Here is a 17,238-nt window from a genome sequence, read left to right on the forward strand (position 1 = left end):
TGCAGAACAACTTCCTCACTAAGAGGGAGTGTCAGTTGGGTAGCTTGGATAATTGCTTGTCCACTTGCCAAAATTTAGTAAATAATTGTTTCTCTAAATAAATTGGTTAGAGTAAAGACAATTGTTTATTAATTAACTAAATCCTTTTGGAAACAACTAGAAACTAATTTGTTAGGATTTTTTGCATTGTTTTAAAGCTTAGCCATTAATTGAGAATCAGTCTCAACTATTGGTTTTCTAATGGAATTAGTATAAAAGGGGGGGTCAGTGGACATTTGGAGAACACAAGCTTGAAAAGTATTTGCAGTGATAGCAAATAGTCTTGCAGTGTTAGCAAAGGCATAATGATAGTGTTGGGAAGGGTAGTGGGGGAATATTAGTAGGAGAGGAGATTGTTAGAGCTTTGTCGGTAAGAGGCAAGCAGTTTATGTATCTCTTGATTTGTCAAAGTTTAATATAATTCCTCATCTGTAGAATTGGTTTTGCCTTAGGGCTTTTTTTAAGGGACAATTTGTCCAAAAATATTGTGTTCATTATGTTGCTTATTTCTTTCCATATTTTTATTGGTGAAGTTGCTCTTGAGTTAGTTTTTAATATTTGTTGTGAATTATTTTTCAACAGTTAAATATTCTTTTAAGATATGAGATAAATAATCAGTAACCGCAATAGTAATCTTCACAATTGGCATAATCATCTTCAAGTCCATAGTTATTAAATCCTCGCACCTCTCAACACTCCCCTCTCAACACTTGAGCTTCATCGAGCCTAGTGGATTAACCTTCCTTCTAATGTGTTAGAGAGAATTAGTGTGAGCTTCCTAGTTTGATTATCGATCTGAGTGATTGACACCCACATTCGTATTTTCTTTCATTACAATAAGTAGACAAACAAAGTTGACAATATGACACAATCAAGCTATTTAAGACTCTTGTTGAACTCCACTCTAATGTTGCTCCCCATGTACCACATCATATGATAATGACAATAAACAAAATTAAAATAAATGAACAAATTATTGCACATTTCATATTAGACCTCTTTTTTCTTAATTATCTAAAATATAATGTTCAATACCTCACTTTTATCATAATATTATTTAAACATGATTATATTTTTCACTTTTATTATAATATTTAAACCTCATTGTTTTTTTCTAAATAATTTCAATAATAGCATGTAACTAATTAAAATAGAATAAAATAAAATCGTTACCCTAAATGCAATTGAATGAAGATTTTTAGTGACATAACTATTCAGGAATTCTTTATTATAAAATTTGACTTAAGTAAAAGACAACCGACAGGCTTTTATATTTGATATAATAGTGTATTAAAATTAATATCATCCTTTTTTTTTGTTGTTGAAATTTTAAGGCTTCTAAACTGCACGGCGTTTGTTCAAAATCTAACGAACATTAGTCGTAATTTGAGAAAGACAACAATCTACGGGATTCCTGTAAACCTGATAATTTCGAAAGTAAAATATTGCGAATCTCCCTCACCATATAAGCCGTCTATAATTTTTTCTCTCGATTTCGGGATCACTCTGGTACAGAGTTTGTTTATTTGGGTCAAATAAATAATACCCTTTCGAGCATTTTACCAATGGCGACTGAGATCGATGGAAGTTTAGAATTACCAGAGGCAAGCGTGCGGAATATAATCGAACAAGATCGGCTAAAATGGATTTTTGTGGGGGGTAAAGGCGGCGTGGGAAAGACCACCTGCAGTTCAATGCTTGGAATTGAGCTTGCCCGTGTGCGCACTTCTGTCTTAATTATTTCAACAGATCCTGCTCATAATTTGAGCGATTCGTTCCAGCAGAAATTTACCAAAACGCCTACTTTAGTGAATGGATTCTTGAACTTATTTGCCATGGTAATTATGCTTTTCTCTTTCTCATTTATTTATGAGTTTTATGTTTTTTTATAAAAAAAGTGTTAAAAGAAATTCTATTGGCCAAAATGGTTTGGGTACGGCTTGTTTAGATCTGTAATGTTATGTTAGGTAGCGGTTTAAGCTTGATTTTAGAATTTTGTTCCGTATTTGCTTATGGAATTAATAATCGTGCCCTTTTCTAGTCTAGAAAAAACTATTTCGATTTATTTACCGCCCCCACAACGTAGTTTGGTAACAGAAAAGTAAAATTTCACTGCACTCGATTGTGGTTGATTCATTGTAATTTTATAATTTCGCACCCTATTTGTTCACAAAATCATGCTTTTATCTGTTTAAAATTCTGTTCTTTTTATTTTCAGATTCGGCACCGTTTTCATTTCTGATAAATAGCGTGCCTTGACTAGTTACAGGTGTTCATGTGTCATGAGTTTATCTTTACTCGTGTAATAACTTTGTAAATAAATCGTTTGGAGGGAATTTGGTTTAATTTGGGCCAATCAGCAAGTATGCATGACAATGATAAGCGTCTATTGTAACAGGAAGTGGACCCTAATGTGGATAGCGATGAGCTAGCAAATTTTGAAGGAATGGGCAATTTTGTAACGGAGTTGGCAAATGCAATACCTGGCATAGACGAAGCAATGAGCTTTGCTGAAATGCTGAAGTAAGCCTTTTAATTAATTATTTGAATTTCCGTTCTGAACTGTCAAACAGTGACTATTGTGGATGAAAGTGAGTTGATTTAATCGCCAATTTTTTGATCTATCTACAGGGCTCTTGATCACGATAGGATCAAGATGAAAATCCACGAAGCTAGACTTAATAGAATTAATCACAAAGTCAATTCTATTCAGATTTTTAGGTTATATAATTATTCTAAAGTGGAATTCATTTTTAACCTTTATCCGGTAGAAAGTGTCTTTCATCGTTAATTTCTTTTTTGGGACAAATTCTGGAGAATCTAACTCCTGGACTTACATGTAAAGATGATGAGGTTTAGTATTTTGTGAGCTTTGTGCCATTATTTTGTATGAGGATTTTAAATTAACAGATTGACAGTTGACCTGAAATGTAAATATAGAAAAATATGCAGGTCAGTACATATAGATTCTATCAAACAAATAAAATGAGAGCACAGGGTAAGATAGTCATATAACATAACCACATACACACCAGTTTAGTTAATCATTTTTTCTTAAAACAGTCATATTCAAAAAATTAATAAGAATAATAACAGATTTCTGTTTTGGTGGATCCACATATTTGTGATGAATGTGTTATTTTTTTGTTCTGTATCTTTGTAAGGAATTTTCTTGTAGTCTTAACAGGTTTTGATGAACAGAAACATTATTTATATATTGAAAATTTGCCTGCAAATGTTTTCTGTATATATTTTGCTTGCTTAAGTTTTGGAAGTGGGTGTTAGAATTTATTATATCAACAGGGTGTGATAGTTTAAATTATTCTTACCAAGAGTCGTTAGATAAACTCACCTAAATATTGGATAGAGAGTTTGTAGGTTGGGATTCTCACTATTTGAGTGAGTGTTGTGGCAGCTAAAGTAGGAAAATTGTGAAGAGTTTGTGAATCTAAAATAAGAAGGTTGCTTGTGTAAAGATTTATTTAATAATCAAAAGGGGATTATAGCGCACTTGTGTGAGCTTACTGAAAATAACTATGGTGTCATTGCAGGACAAAAACATTGGATTCTTTTTCCTGTAAGCAATGCATTTAAAAGGACAAGTCTGCAAGAAAAAGCTGGATTGCCACCTGTGCTTTCTTATCCATCTTGTCCAACAAGCCTTGGACAATGCTTTCAGGCTTATAGTCGTCACTATCCATTGATGTCTCTCTTTTGAGGAGATTTTCTTTCTCAACTTCCAAAAATTATAATTATATCCATTGAATTTTTCAATCTCTATTCAAAATTTGGATGCAGCCATGGCTTCCATATACAAATTTGTGAAATAAAATCTGCCAGAATTCCCACTACAGCCCAAAAAGCCTTTACAACCACAAGAATGAAATATGGCTAAAGTGTTGGTAGAAAATGTTGGGATAACAAAAGATAAACTACCACAATATGGAAATCTGAAATTAAGTATACAAATATGATATTAAGTATGTTTGTTCATGAAATACCATTCACTTAAGGATTCTTGATTTAAGAATATCCTTAAAGAGATTTAAAAATAATATCAGCAACATGAGAAATTCAAACCAGCCCTTGCAAGGGAAAATTCCACAAAAAAGAGAGGCCAGGCATATATTATCTTCTTAAAAACAAGACTACAATACATTAATCTTTCTTCACTCTTTTGTCTTCCTCCTAACAGAACTTGTACTTTGAACAAAATCAAATAAAAAAGCACATTCAAGAAGGCATATTCGGCATGTTTTACCACCATCCCGTGTATCCGTTTTTTTGAGATATTGGAAGTAGAAAACCAAGAGAAACTCAAAATCCTCTTGCAAAAATCAAAATGCTTGACACCTTGGAATTCCCTCAGAATGTGTAGTCATTCATTTTGACATCCTAGATGACATCTTTTTCTCCTTTTCAATTGTTCAACTTGAGAAGTTCATTAATTTTCTCCACATATAGTTATTTACTACGGATGGTGGAACCCTTCATCCCATATAAATGCATCAACAAACTATGGTTGAATGTTAAATATCTTAGTTGCAGGATGGGCCTCTTGTAGGCCTACATTAGATGCTGATGCATCTCAATGTGGATGCATTTCTAGATACAGGCTGGGTGTACATAGGATGTGTGCCATAGCTTGGGGATGTGCCACCCTACACATTTGGGCACATTTATGGTTGCAGAGTTTACCTCTTGTAGGCCTATATTAGATGTGGAAGCATCTCGATGTGGACGCATTTAAAGATGCATGCTGGGTGTGCATAGGACGCGTGCCATAGCCTGCAGATGCATGACCCTACACATTTGGGCACATCTATGGGCTGTGATGCGCATCCATTCTGCATTTGGGTGATTTGGCAGGATAATTCATTGAAAAGTGAACAAAAAAAATCGAAAAAGTATTTTTTAATTTCATTATTTTTTCAAAACCCTAAAATGGCCCTTTATTAGACCATACAACTCAAAACCATGTTTTTTTGTTTGTTCTTTTGCTCTCAACTCATTCCGTCTCCATTTGGGCATTTTGAAGAGTAGGTGGTTTTCTTGAAGGAGTTTGTTCATTGAGTGCCAGATAACTTCCACAAAGGAGATATAAATGTCTGAGGTAAGCTTTTGAGCCCTATTCTATAGTCTTTTGATGAAATTTCTCAAGTTTGTGAAGAATTTCTTCAAGGTTGTTTCTCTTTTTTTTTTGGCAAGAATAGCTAGTAGTCATAGTTTAGTGGGTCTGGAAGGAAACAAAAAATATCAAAATTGATAAAGACCTCCATTATGGCGACATTTTACAAGTATTTCACAAGTTCTAGGAGGTGGGAGATATGTTTGGAAGTACAATTTTTGTAATACACAATATAATAGCTCTTATTCTAGAGTCGAACTTCACTTTATGGGCCTTCATGGTAAAGGAGTTGTCTACTCTACAAATAATGGGATTATAAAAGAACAAGAAGATGTTGACAAATTGCTTGCAAAAGGAAACACAATTCTTATACTTTCGGAAAGAAAAAAAAGCAATGAATTTACCCTTTGATACAGTTGCGGCCTATAAACATCCCTCTTGCCTATGCCCTCTACAGAAGATGGAGTAGAATTTCCTAGTTGCAAGAGAGTTACATTAGGCAAGGCATTTGGAATGGAAGCAAGAGATATGGCTGAGCTAGAAATTACAATTGCATCTGTTCCAATGGTCTTCCATCTAGTTTGGTGAGATCACCATATTAACATGACATGGTGTCAGCAATGAATAGTGCACCTCTTGGTTTTACAAGTCCTGGGTATAAAAAGGAGCATATCACCTTATGGCAAAGAGAGAAGAAAACTATAGATGTCAATTAAACCAATTAGAGATTCTTCGATTGAATTAGGTGTTTGTATTGTTTGCAATTGATGGTTAGATTACAAAGTCTATCCATTGATGAATGTTGTTATAGTGTCCCATAAGCGGGTAATGTTTTTGAGGGCTGTTGAGTGTGAAGGGGAAAATGAGGATGCAACGTTCATTTCTAGAATCCTCATTGATCTCCATAGAGATGGTGGGTCATGAGAATATGGTCTAAGTAATTATAGACAATGCAAAAATTTGCAGGGTTGTAGGTGCTTTGGTTGAGGCAAGATATGAGCACATTTTTTGGACATTGTGTACTATACACTCCCTCAACTTGTTGACGTAAGCTACTGGCACCCAAATAGAGTGGATGGAAGAAATATACCAGAAGGGTGAGGAGATCTAGATGTTTGTGATAAATCACCATATGTTATAAGCAATTTTCAGAACTTTGTTGAGATTGGAATTGTTGAAGGTAAATTTAATTTATTTATTTCATTTATGTCATGTTTTACAAAATTGAATAAAATATTTTTTTAATGTTTTATTAACTTACTATTAACTTGATCCTAGGTTGTTGAGACTCACTTTGCATCTCATACTATTGTTTTCTTTGCTGCACCAATGGCATCCTTGTGACCTAGCCTAGTGCCCAACTTGCCTTACCCTTGGTTTTACTTGCTGCTGAGTTGGGGTTAGGAAGGGGTGAGTTGGGGTGAAACTAAATCCTTTTGGGATGTACCAAACCACCAACAAGCCAAATGCATCAGGTGAGTCCATTCTTTGGAGTTGAACTTGAGACCTTTGGGAGCAAAGGAATGATAGTAAGGGAGAAAAGAGTTTGAAAAAGAAAGGTACATTAAAGTGTTTTGGAATTTATAAGGTGACATGTTGGATTTTTGGGAAGATTGTCACATTAGGAAGGATTGTAAGGAAAATAAGAAGAAAATAGAGTTTTGAAATGATTAAAAAATCCTCCTTTGAAGAATCTAAAGGTAATTGTTTTGCACATTTTGTTATGCATGCGTGTGAAGATGCATATTATAGATTCTTGTGCCTCTTAGCTCCTATTGAATTTTTTGGCTACAGTTAATTTGATACGAAATTAAAAGGTATGAAAGTAATGTCATAAAGCAATATTTTACGGCCAATCATATTTTGGCACAGGACTATTTGACCGAATGAAGAACACAATCCCACTTAACCTTCATAGTACATTGATACAAAATCTAAAACATTCATCAAATAGCAAACAAATATTACAAAAGTAAACTTAGTAAAGCGTGTTTTAATATTAAAGGACCCTTGGCAAGTTAAAGCAAAATTAACTTCCAGAACAATTGCTTTTGACCCTTGTTGAGGTTAAAGTTTTCTTGGGAGGCAAGCTTCCTTATAAGTTGTTGGGAATGAAGAGCTCAAGTTTGAATTAAAAGACACTAGAGTCGAGAATCTCTGGCATTTTTTCATTTCCTATCTTTATCAATAAATATGTTAGCTATTAGTAAATTAAATGAGTTGGGACTGCTTGTTGTCTTTCGTAAAAAACAATCATGTAGCTGCTATATGCTGCTGTATTGTCAGTAACAATGTGAATGACATTTTCTAAGTTATCAGCAAATGATTCTAGAGTGGTTCCCTCGTGCAACACCTAACTGTTTCTTTATTGCACAATCAGAAGGAAGATGACACAGTAGACCCAAGTAGGACTTAAACACTGAGTGTGTGTAATGATCCTTTTTTTTGTGTAAATGCATTGGAACTGAGCAGGGAAAAGTGATTGACTTGTGTAGTAAAGGACAAAGTGGTAAGAAATGACAAATTGCCGAATATACAACTTGATAGAAAACAAACAACTTCGTACAAGTAATAGAAACAAAAAATAGATAACACTAATGACAGTTGATTTCAGTTCGATGCTGTTTTTCAGAGAAGAGGGCACTGGGGGCATGCTGTTACTTGGAAGAGGGTGCCTAGGGTGTCCCATTCCCAATACTTTTGATTGAACTCGGTTGTAGACTATCCATCAAGTCTTGTACTTCCTAGATTCAAAATGATGCAAATGCAACCTATTCCTGTACACAAAAATACAGGGAAAATTGTTGGGTTGAAAAGGGGTTTGCCTTAGTCAAACCTCGGTTGAACAATCAACCTTGAAATGAAAATGAAATTGCATGAAAGGAAAGGATGTAAATGTAAAGTTTATATTAGATCTACTTTGTAAATGCACATACCTTCATAAACCAATATTAAGATTGTGATGTCTATGGAGATGCTTGCATGTTGCTGGAATGTAATTGTGTGTAATTTTTTAATGTAGAAAAGAATCAAGGATGCCCTTTCCAAAATGCATAGATTTGTGAATACTCAAAGATCTTTAATATTGTTATGCTTGATTGATTCTTGCCTTGAAGTATGGATGGATGAATGGATGTAAATGGACAAAGGATCTGCTTGCTAATTGAGGTCTCCTCTACGTCACCATCATTGGAGAGAAGCTTGCTACAATGGAGAAGATTGCCTGCAAAATGCCTTATAAGACTTGAGGAAGTTTTGAAACTTTGATCTTCATTGCTCGGGTATGAAATTGTAGAACACTTGAAATCCAACTTCTCTTCTGCCTAAATGAGGAGAGATAGATTATTTCTATAATTCTCACAACATTTTGGAGCTCAAAACTGTTGATGAGAATTTAGAAATCCTGCTAAATTAATGAGATGTGTCCCTTAATCGAACATTGGGGAGAAAATAGGGACAGAGGTGGGCTTGGGCATCCTCTTCCCAAGTGCAGGCTGTCCTCTTCCTGCTAGAAGAGGATAAAATTGAATCTGGGAGTTGGGAAGATGAAAAAGACCAGAAATGTAGGCGGTGCAGGGTTGGATCAAGCATAATGGACATGAAATCTCAACAAAACCAAAGTGGGGTCTAATTGAGCATCTGATAATAGGTGCTTACAATTTAAGATGGTACAACTTCAAATATGCTAACTCACTGGGGCAACTTAAAACTTGATAAGGGCATGGTTCTTTCGTTCAATCCATCCATCCAAAAGAATTGTGCATCCATATTTTTGCCATTGTTTCTTTTGATCTTTCATTATTCTTTTTGCACATACATTAACATCTTGGAGAAACTTTCTACTTAACTCTTTTGGAGAGGATGCCTTGTGCTTCTAGTCTTTTTCCTTATTGGCAGTGGTGTCACCAAATACTCCTAATATGGGATTCCATGCCACATTGAAAGGAAGTTTATGTTAACAAACATTTTACATGGCATATCTTCTTCTTTGTGTGCCTCCTTGCTCCACCCCTTTGCTTCCAATAAAGGTTGTGCTCTTAGTACCTTTCTAGGCACAAAATGCCCCTATGGTTAAGCCTTACTAGAGTTAGACGAGGTGGACGTGCCATGTATGCGTGGACAATGACTGAGAGAAATGATTGCTTCCATGGCCGCTTGTGCCTTGGGCCTCTCCAATTTCTTTTTCATCCAATGTTGCAAAAAAGGCTATCATCTCCATCTTCACCTCTTTAGGACTCTTGGATGTGGTTTGGAATTGTGATTAGATATTCCTGCAAGATGGTATTTGTGGCAATTGATGCCTTCTGTAAGCTTTTAGACCCTGATTACAGATTGTGGACTTGGCTATCACATTACAACATGTCTCCAAGTAGGGTCATGACTTTTAGGGGGCCTATTTCCGATCAGATTACTTCCAATTGTTTTCCAAACTAAATCTAGACCCAAATGCCATTGTGGTTATGTATTAACATGCATTTTAGGAGGGAAAGGCAGCAAAGAGGGTGGGTAAAGCAACTTTAGCTTGTCCACTGGCATGAATCCACTTTGATCTCGCTCATGAAGGTCAGAATCTCGATCTCTATATCTCCCTACCCCTCCCTACTATTCAATGGGCAATAAAACCCTTGCCAACTATAGTTCCCTCTGCACCACTGCCCACCCAACCCGTCCTATAATTCCCACCCTGCAATATCAATAAGAACAAAAAATTAATGGTTTAAAAAAATAGCAATATGATCTTGATTTTTTTAAGAATCATGTAAATTTTAAATGCATTTAAAATATTTAAATGTAATATGGTAAATTAATTGAATTAATGAATTTTAACACAACTATCATTTTTAGATCTAAAATGAAAAAACTTATATTCAAAATAAGTAAACAGAATTGAAAAACTATAGCTTAAATGAATGTAAATCAGTTGAATTTTAAGTTTTAATTGATCCACAATTTTTTGATATGCTAAAGAGGTTGGAAATAATTTGCAAATTTAAATGCTTAATAGAAAAAGGAAAAAATAAGTAATCTGATGTAAATTTGAGATTCTAGAATTTTCTTCTTTAAATCCCCTAAAACTCTTCCCAAATTTGCTCTATAATACCTTCCTTTTGTTGCGTGTGATGTGGAAGAATGAATGGAGGTTTTAAAGAGTAAGAAATGAATCTTGTCTGTCAAAATTGTGCTTGACCCACAAATTTACCCTACCCTGACTTTTGCCAATAAGGAAAATTTTGGCAAGTTTACTTGGATATAACTTGTGCTGGTAAAAAGTTCAAATGTTCTTGGTGATTTGCCAAGCGTGCAAACTCAAGGTACAGAAAGAGGGAGAATGGTAGATTAAGTTTGTGGTGTAGATATTGTGAGCCTTACAAACATTGTAACTGGCACTTAAAGATAGCTACAGTTGGACACAGTTTCCTAGATAATTATCTAATAACATAATTCCTAGTTGTGGTAATTAATTTTGCTTAAACTTGCAAGGTAACTTTTCTGTTAAAATATGCTTTCTTAAGTTTACTTCTGTAATATTTGATTTTTGAATTTTTTTAAGATGCATTATTTTAGATTTTGTAACATTGTACTGTGAAGGTCAAGTTGGACTGTGTTTATCATTCCTTCAGATAGTCCCGAGTGTCAGAATGTGATTGGCTGTAGAATGTTGCCTTATGACATTAGTTTCGTATCTTTTAATCTCGTGGTCCTCCAGACTTTGGTTTAAGTTCTTATATAAGTTTACAGTGGTTACAAGAAATTATTTGTGAACCAAGATAGTAAGCTACTATATTACTTGTATGCTTGTATTCAGAAAATAACATGTGATATCTAACTATGCCAGTAATTGTTCTAGTTCTTCTCAGATAGGTCCGAAGCATATTAGATTAAACAGTTTAAATATCTAAATGGTCTGTGAAGCATAACTTGAAAGTTGAGTGTATGTTGATATAGTAGTATTGCTGGAACAATTAATAGAAAACATTAACACTCATACTTGTCTAATTAAAAGTTATTCTGAACGAAGTCATACTGACTCAAACAAAGAAGATATTTAGAAAGAAAACAACAATGATTTCTAATGTACAGAGACACTGACTACCCCTGAAATCTATGCATAATGATTTAAAGTCTGGCTGTCTTGCTGCTCTGTATGTGCACAATATTCTTGCTGCTCCACTTGATTGGTATAGCTCAGTAATTATAATTTATTGTTGTACTTTCTTAGGGTTTTCTCTTTTTAAAGGTTAGCCTCTGTTTGTGTCTCTTTTATCAAGAGCCTCATTCATTGTGCTAGTCCTTAGCTTCTGCACCTGCTGTAAGTGTTTATCTAGAGCCTCATTCATTGCACTAGACAATAATTTAATCTATTTCTTTGGCAATTAATATGGCAAGCATTTTGTTTGAAATTGTTAGGCTCTACTTGTATTATTTTTATGGCCCCTTCATGTTATTCACCTCCTGTGCTTCCGACAGTGGGTTAGCCATCTTCACATTTTAGGGTCTTGACTTTTGAGCTTTGTAAAAGGTCAAGTGTAATTATTGTTGACAGAAAATAGATATAACTTAGTTACGGTTCTGAGATTTTTATTTATTTTTCATCTTTTTGTGCAGGCTGGTACAAACAATGGATTATTCGGTTATAGTGTTCGATACTGCTCCAACTGGCCATACATTACGATTGCTACAATTTCCTTCCACTTTAGAGAAAGGACTAGGCAAAATGATGGCGCTTAAGAATAAATTTGGAGGTCTAATAAGCCAGGTACTGACATTGTGCTTGCAGGATGTTGCTATTTGCTTCATTTTTGACAGATTTGTTAGTTCATGTCATGAAAATGGATTGAAGGTGACAGTACATGATAATGAAGGGTGAATGCATCATATCTTTCACACTAATAAATCTACTTTAGTAAGTGGATTAAGGCAACAATATATTAGGACATCAAAATTCACTAAATTGAGAAGTTCATTTATATATAGTGACTTCATTGCCATTGGAGTATTAAGAAACTATTCAAAAGTGTAAAATAAGAGATTTATAAGATGTCTTAGTTGTGTTATTAATTTGTGATTAGATGGTTAACTAATGTGAAGGCTATTGAGTGCTAGGTATCTGGACTTTTTGGCATGGGTGATGAGTTTGGAGAAGATGCTTTAATGGGAAAGCTTGAAGGCATGAAAGATGTGATAGAGCAAGTCAACAAGCAGTTTCGGGATCCAGTAAGCTTCAATCTTCATTTTACAATTACATATTTGCTTTGCCTCTGTTTTTGCTTATGGTTTTACATTGATAATTTTCAAGTTTCAAATGCTTTATACTGTGCATGGTATCGTACTTTGAAATTTTCAATGATAAAAACTTTTATGCAACATTGCAAAATTCTTAAAATTTTCTTCATTTTATTGTTCATTTTGTTTATTCCATTCTTCCCTTTTTAGCTCAGTGTTCTAAAATGTTAAGAACTGCTTTAACTTTTAAGCTATGTTACTGGCTTCAATTTTTTAATTTTGCTTTTGCTTTGGGTAGGGTGACCGGTCATATACATTGGTGCTTGGATTGATTGTCCTTTCAGGATTTACATGTGCAGTGACTAGTGTCTGCTGGTACTGGGAACATAATTGTTCCCAATATCAAGATCTGGCCTGGCTTTCTTATTGCTGAGGTCTGCTGTTGTGTTAGGGGCAGCTTTAGTTGCTGCAGAACCCCACCATGAGTCAACATGTTTTTAGCAAAATAGCTACCACACTTACATATGGAGTGGCTGTTGATGTGTCATGCATGATGTTGAACATTACTCTTCTCCTGCTGTTTCATGGAAGGGATATTGGCTGGAAGCTGATCAGGATGTTCATAAAAATGATGGTTTCTGGTGGTGGTTTAAATATTGTTAGCGCTGCTGTTGTTTAATGTCTGTATGCTAATCAGTTTTAATTTTATTTTAGTGTTAGGGATTTACTCTGCTGCTGGGAGGATATATGGTTTGTCCTTTTATGGAAATTCTTGGAGTACATTACCTGGTGTGTTTCCTTTTAAGAAGAGAGAATCAGTGGCTTCATTCTGTTAAAAGCAATACATATTTTACTTAAAGCATCTTTGAGGTGTCTACCCATAGAGGATTAAGCTTCCAACATTGAATGCCATATAATCCTATTAAACTTTTATAGATGTTCTGTAATTAAACGATGTTACTTGTCTACTGAAACTTTATTTCTGTGTTTAGGCTAACTGATAAAGTATTTCTATATTTATTATTTACTATTTTTCTGGAATGTTTAGGTAAAAATGAAGCATTTAGATATTTACTACTGTTTCTCATTCTTCATCTCTATGATGTATAAGGTTAATTCTTTATCTGGTGTTATGTTTTACAGGATTTAACAACATTTGTTTGTGTCTGCATTCCTGAGTTCCTCTCCCTTTACGAGACAGAGAGATTGGTACAAGAACTTGCGAAGTTTGAGATTGATACACATAATATAATCATCAATCAAATTCTTTATAATGAAGAAGGTAAGCTGTCTATCACATAACTTTTTTTGCAGAAAGAGATTGGGTCAATGTTACTTCAATGAAACTCCTAAAGGAGATTCTTATCTTATTATAAGATATTTACTTCTCTTTATGTTCGTTATAATGCAATGAATGGAGAAGGATCAGTATGTGGCTGGTCACTATCATGTTTAGATTTCATAAATGAGCAAGAAGCATTAATCTTTGTGCAAGCTTTGGGATTTGAAGAAACTTCAAAGTTTTTTAAGTACACTGGGCTAATTCTAAAGCTCTAATGGTTAGTAATGAAAAGAGTGCAATTATTGTGTAAGCAAGTAGAGACTTACATCCAAATTCCCAGCTCTACCAGAAAAAATTCTAAGCTATGTGGAGATGTACAATCCTGACTTGAAAGTTGGAAATGCTCCCATCCCATCGCTAGTTTTGAAGAAAAGCCATAAATGTTTTGGGATGAATTTTTTTTGGGACAAGACACCCCTTTACATTAACCCTAAACCTAAAAACATCAAACTAACAAATTCAAGAAAAAATATGTTATCGCCCTTTTTCACATTGTGAAGAATACAAACAACAATTGCGAGAAGAAAATGATAAAATTATGAACAATGGCATATGCTTTGAAAGTTTATGTGTTCTTAAAGGCTTTAGTGTAGGTTTGGTAGTGGGTTCTCCACTACTTGACCCTTCCATGTATCATGATAGAAAGCACTAGACCTAGACCCCCACAAGAGTTGTCAGCTCTTGATTCTGTTGGGGCATTGTCCAAACCCCTTTAAGGAGTACTACCTGTCAAATTAATATTAATAATCAAGAGGAATATGCTTACCACTCGACAATTGGAGAAGTTCATTCTTGTGTCCAGTGCCTTGCAATTTTAGGATCGATATAGCACTGAGCGTTGTTCAGCTCCAACCACACTTTGGGATGTTGAAATTGAAGGTACCACATAAATTGTTGAGGAGGAGAGATAAGAGGGATTTGTTGAGGTTTCTTTAGATGAGGCAGTCCCTCATAATGGCAGCGACTGATTAGAACTTTGATGTAATGTTAGCCCTTTCTAACAAGGGGTAGCAGCACATTTTGTGGTTTAAACTCAGCCTTTGGGCAGTTTGTTGTTATTTTATACAATATATAAGCACATTGACAATGAAAAGCAATTGAAGTTTGTTAGTTCATTTGTCAACCTATATGGGAAATCATAATTTAGCTCTAATATTAATTCAACTCTAATGCTACCATCTGAATAGTTGAAATTTCCTATATTTTAAATTTATAAATTTATCTTATTTTTGATAGCTCTACTCCCTGCCGATCCCTAAAATATGGCCTCCCACAAAATCCATCTAGAATACATTCCCCCGTAACCTGTCACCCTCGTCCTGGAAACTTGGTGGAACATAGAAGATAAATTACGATTTTATGCTTTATGTATTCACAAGTTCGTATTTTTTCCAGAAAAAGCTCTGCCAATTTTCTGAGCATTCTTATTATCCCTTTTCTTCTTGAGATAGCTGTCCTTCCCAGATCATTGTCTAGCTACAGAATGTGATACTATATTAATTTGATTAGCCCTTTCAATTTAATTCTCTCCAAGGGTGATTTTTGTTGCCAAAGTTTAGCCAAGTTATGACAAGGGATGAATCAAATAAAATCTGGCTAACATATTGTAATAACCACCCCTTTTTTGTTTTTTGAAGAGACTTGTTTTGATGTCAGTTTTGTACCACTATATAACATATAGCAATTGAACACTTGAAATGGGATATCAAACACTCAATTCCTCTCTTGAAAAGTTAATACTCATGAAGACATGAGAAGAACTCCAGTGTTCCTTACACTTGTGGATACTAACTCAGTTATATCGATGTGATTTGCTGGTAATCATGTAGGCGGCCTTACGTTGTTCATTCAAGGATGACTTGGATTTTGGGATGATGGTGATGATTCGGTATGAGTGCTAGATGATGTTGATGGTGGCAGTGATGGAGGGTTTAGTGCCAGATAATGTTGATTGCGCGAGGAGGCAATAATGCTGCTAATGACTTTTACCTTCCTAACTTTCTTAGAATGAAATTCGACTAATCAACTACTTGCTACTCTACTCCTACTCCTATGAATGGAAAGATTAGCAAATGGACGGGGATTGAATCTGATGAAAGCTAACTAGCGGCTCTACCTCCATAAATGCAATGATTCAAGGGAAAAGGACTAGTTTACCACACAAGGCTTCCTAACAAGCCGCTAGGATGCCAGTGGCCTAGTTTATAAATCCCTATCAAACATCCACTAATTTCACCATGCAACTATCCATCTACACTTAATCTTACTTAACAACTTCTTGAAATGAAATCTACTTTAACAACTTCAAAGGAAATCTAACTTTAACTATTTGGAAGTAGAAACCATGCAATAACACCAAATGTTCTTAATCACCATGCAAGTCACAACAATGATAAAGAGAGGCAATTTTGGTATTATCTTAGCAACAATTTTCTCCGACCCTTTACAAATGAGAGCAAATGGCCTTATATAGAGGCCAAAATTACAACCGACGGTAGAGATAAAGAGGCAAAACCAATGATCCAAATTAGATCCTAGAAACCCTAATTAGGGTTGCCACCCCATCGTCCAATGAGAAGATGCCACCTCATCAATGGACCAATGAAAAAAAAGGAAACGTGGCAACCAATAAGAAGGCACCAAAATGGTAGCCAATCAGAATCAGACACCTATCCTACCCAAGAAGAAGGAGAATTTGCCACTTGGGCTTACATTAAATGATCATCTAATATAGTTCTACCCTTTTCTTTCATCTTTTTAGCAAAAATGATGAACTTGGCTACTTTTCTTTCATCTTTTTAGCGAAAGTGATGAACTTGGCTAACTTGTCGTTGACTTTCTTCATAGGAGGGCAAGGTGTATGTTTCATCTTGAGCTCAGCTGAATTCATCATGTTGCTTGCTGCTTGTAGTGTTTTCTCATGATCTTTCTCATATTCTTTCGCGTATTTGATAAAGGCATTGAGGGAGGCAAGGGTGCCCAAATGTTTCTTCTTGATGGCAACCTTCCCCAACTCATCCAATCTCGATCCAAATTCTGTCTCATTGATGTTCTCCTCTTTGATATCTTCAAAATTAAGCGCAACCCCAACATCGCTCATCATGGTTGAAATGGAAGTGTCAATGCCTGGGCTCTGTTGTGCAATCTCGTTCTGTACCTCTTCAAGTATTCTCATTTTGATAGTCAAGGCAACAAACCAAGACTCCACTGTACTCAATCCTCCATCTACCAACTTGGCTCTTTCCAAATATTTCTTTGGTAGCTCAATGAATGCTTGTAGCCTGGGAATGGCTAAGTCCTTGACTGGAAGGAAATCCTTCCATTCACCTTCAAATATTCTGAGTCTATCTCTAATAGCCACTAATGACCTGAATGTCGAGACAAAGGAAGACAAGAAATTTTGCCCATCTTGGATTGTATCATGGATCCAATCCTTGACTTCACGTAGCTAAGCCGATATCTCTTTTGTGTTGCTCCCGCTATCATGAGGAAGGGCTGCCTAGTG

The 17,238-nt window shown here is 35.1% G+C and overlaps 1 protein-coding gene across 1 annotated transcript in view; it reads left to right on the top strand.

The window, feature by feature from the left end:
- The first annotated feature begins 1,316 nt into the window (after nucleotides 1–1,316).
- LOC149532039 (P-loop containing nucleoside triphosphate hydrolases superfamily protein) overlaps nucleotides 1,317–17,238 on the top strand; it is a 32,043-nt gene continuing 16,121 nt past the window's right edge. The window contains exons 1-5 of the mRNA XM_089808761.1: nucleotides 1,317–1,877; nucleotides 2,438–2,562; nucleotides 11,774–11,924; nucleotides 12,272–12,382; nucleotides 13,535–13,673. Coding sequence (XP_089664887.1) covers nucleotides 1,605–1,877; nucleotides 2,438–2,562; nucleotides 11,774–11,924; nucleotides 12,272–12,382; nucleotides 13,535–13,673 — 799 coding nt within the window. The 5' untranslated portion in view covers nucleotides 1,317–1,604. The remainder of the gene's footprint in view (nucleotides 1,878–2,437; nucleotides 2,563–11,773; nucleotides 11,925–12,271; nucleotides 12,383–13,534; nucleotides 13,674–17,238) is intronic.

The sequence above is a fragment of the Cupressus sempervirens genome, chromosome 11 (genome assembly GCF_028749045.1).
Source record: "Cupressus sempervirens isolate cs-2001-9-10 chromosome 11, ASM2874904v1, whole genome shotgun sequence".
NCBI classification, from domain to species: Eukaryota; Viridiplantae; Streptophyta; class Pinopsida; order Cupressales; family Cupressaceae; genus Cupressus; species Cupressus sempervirens.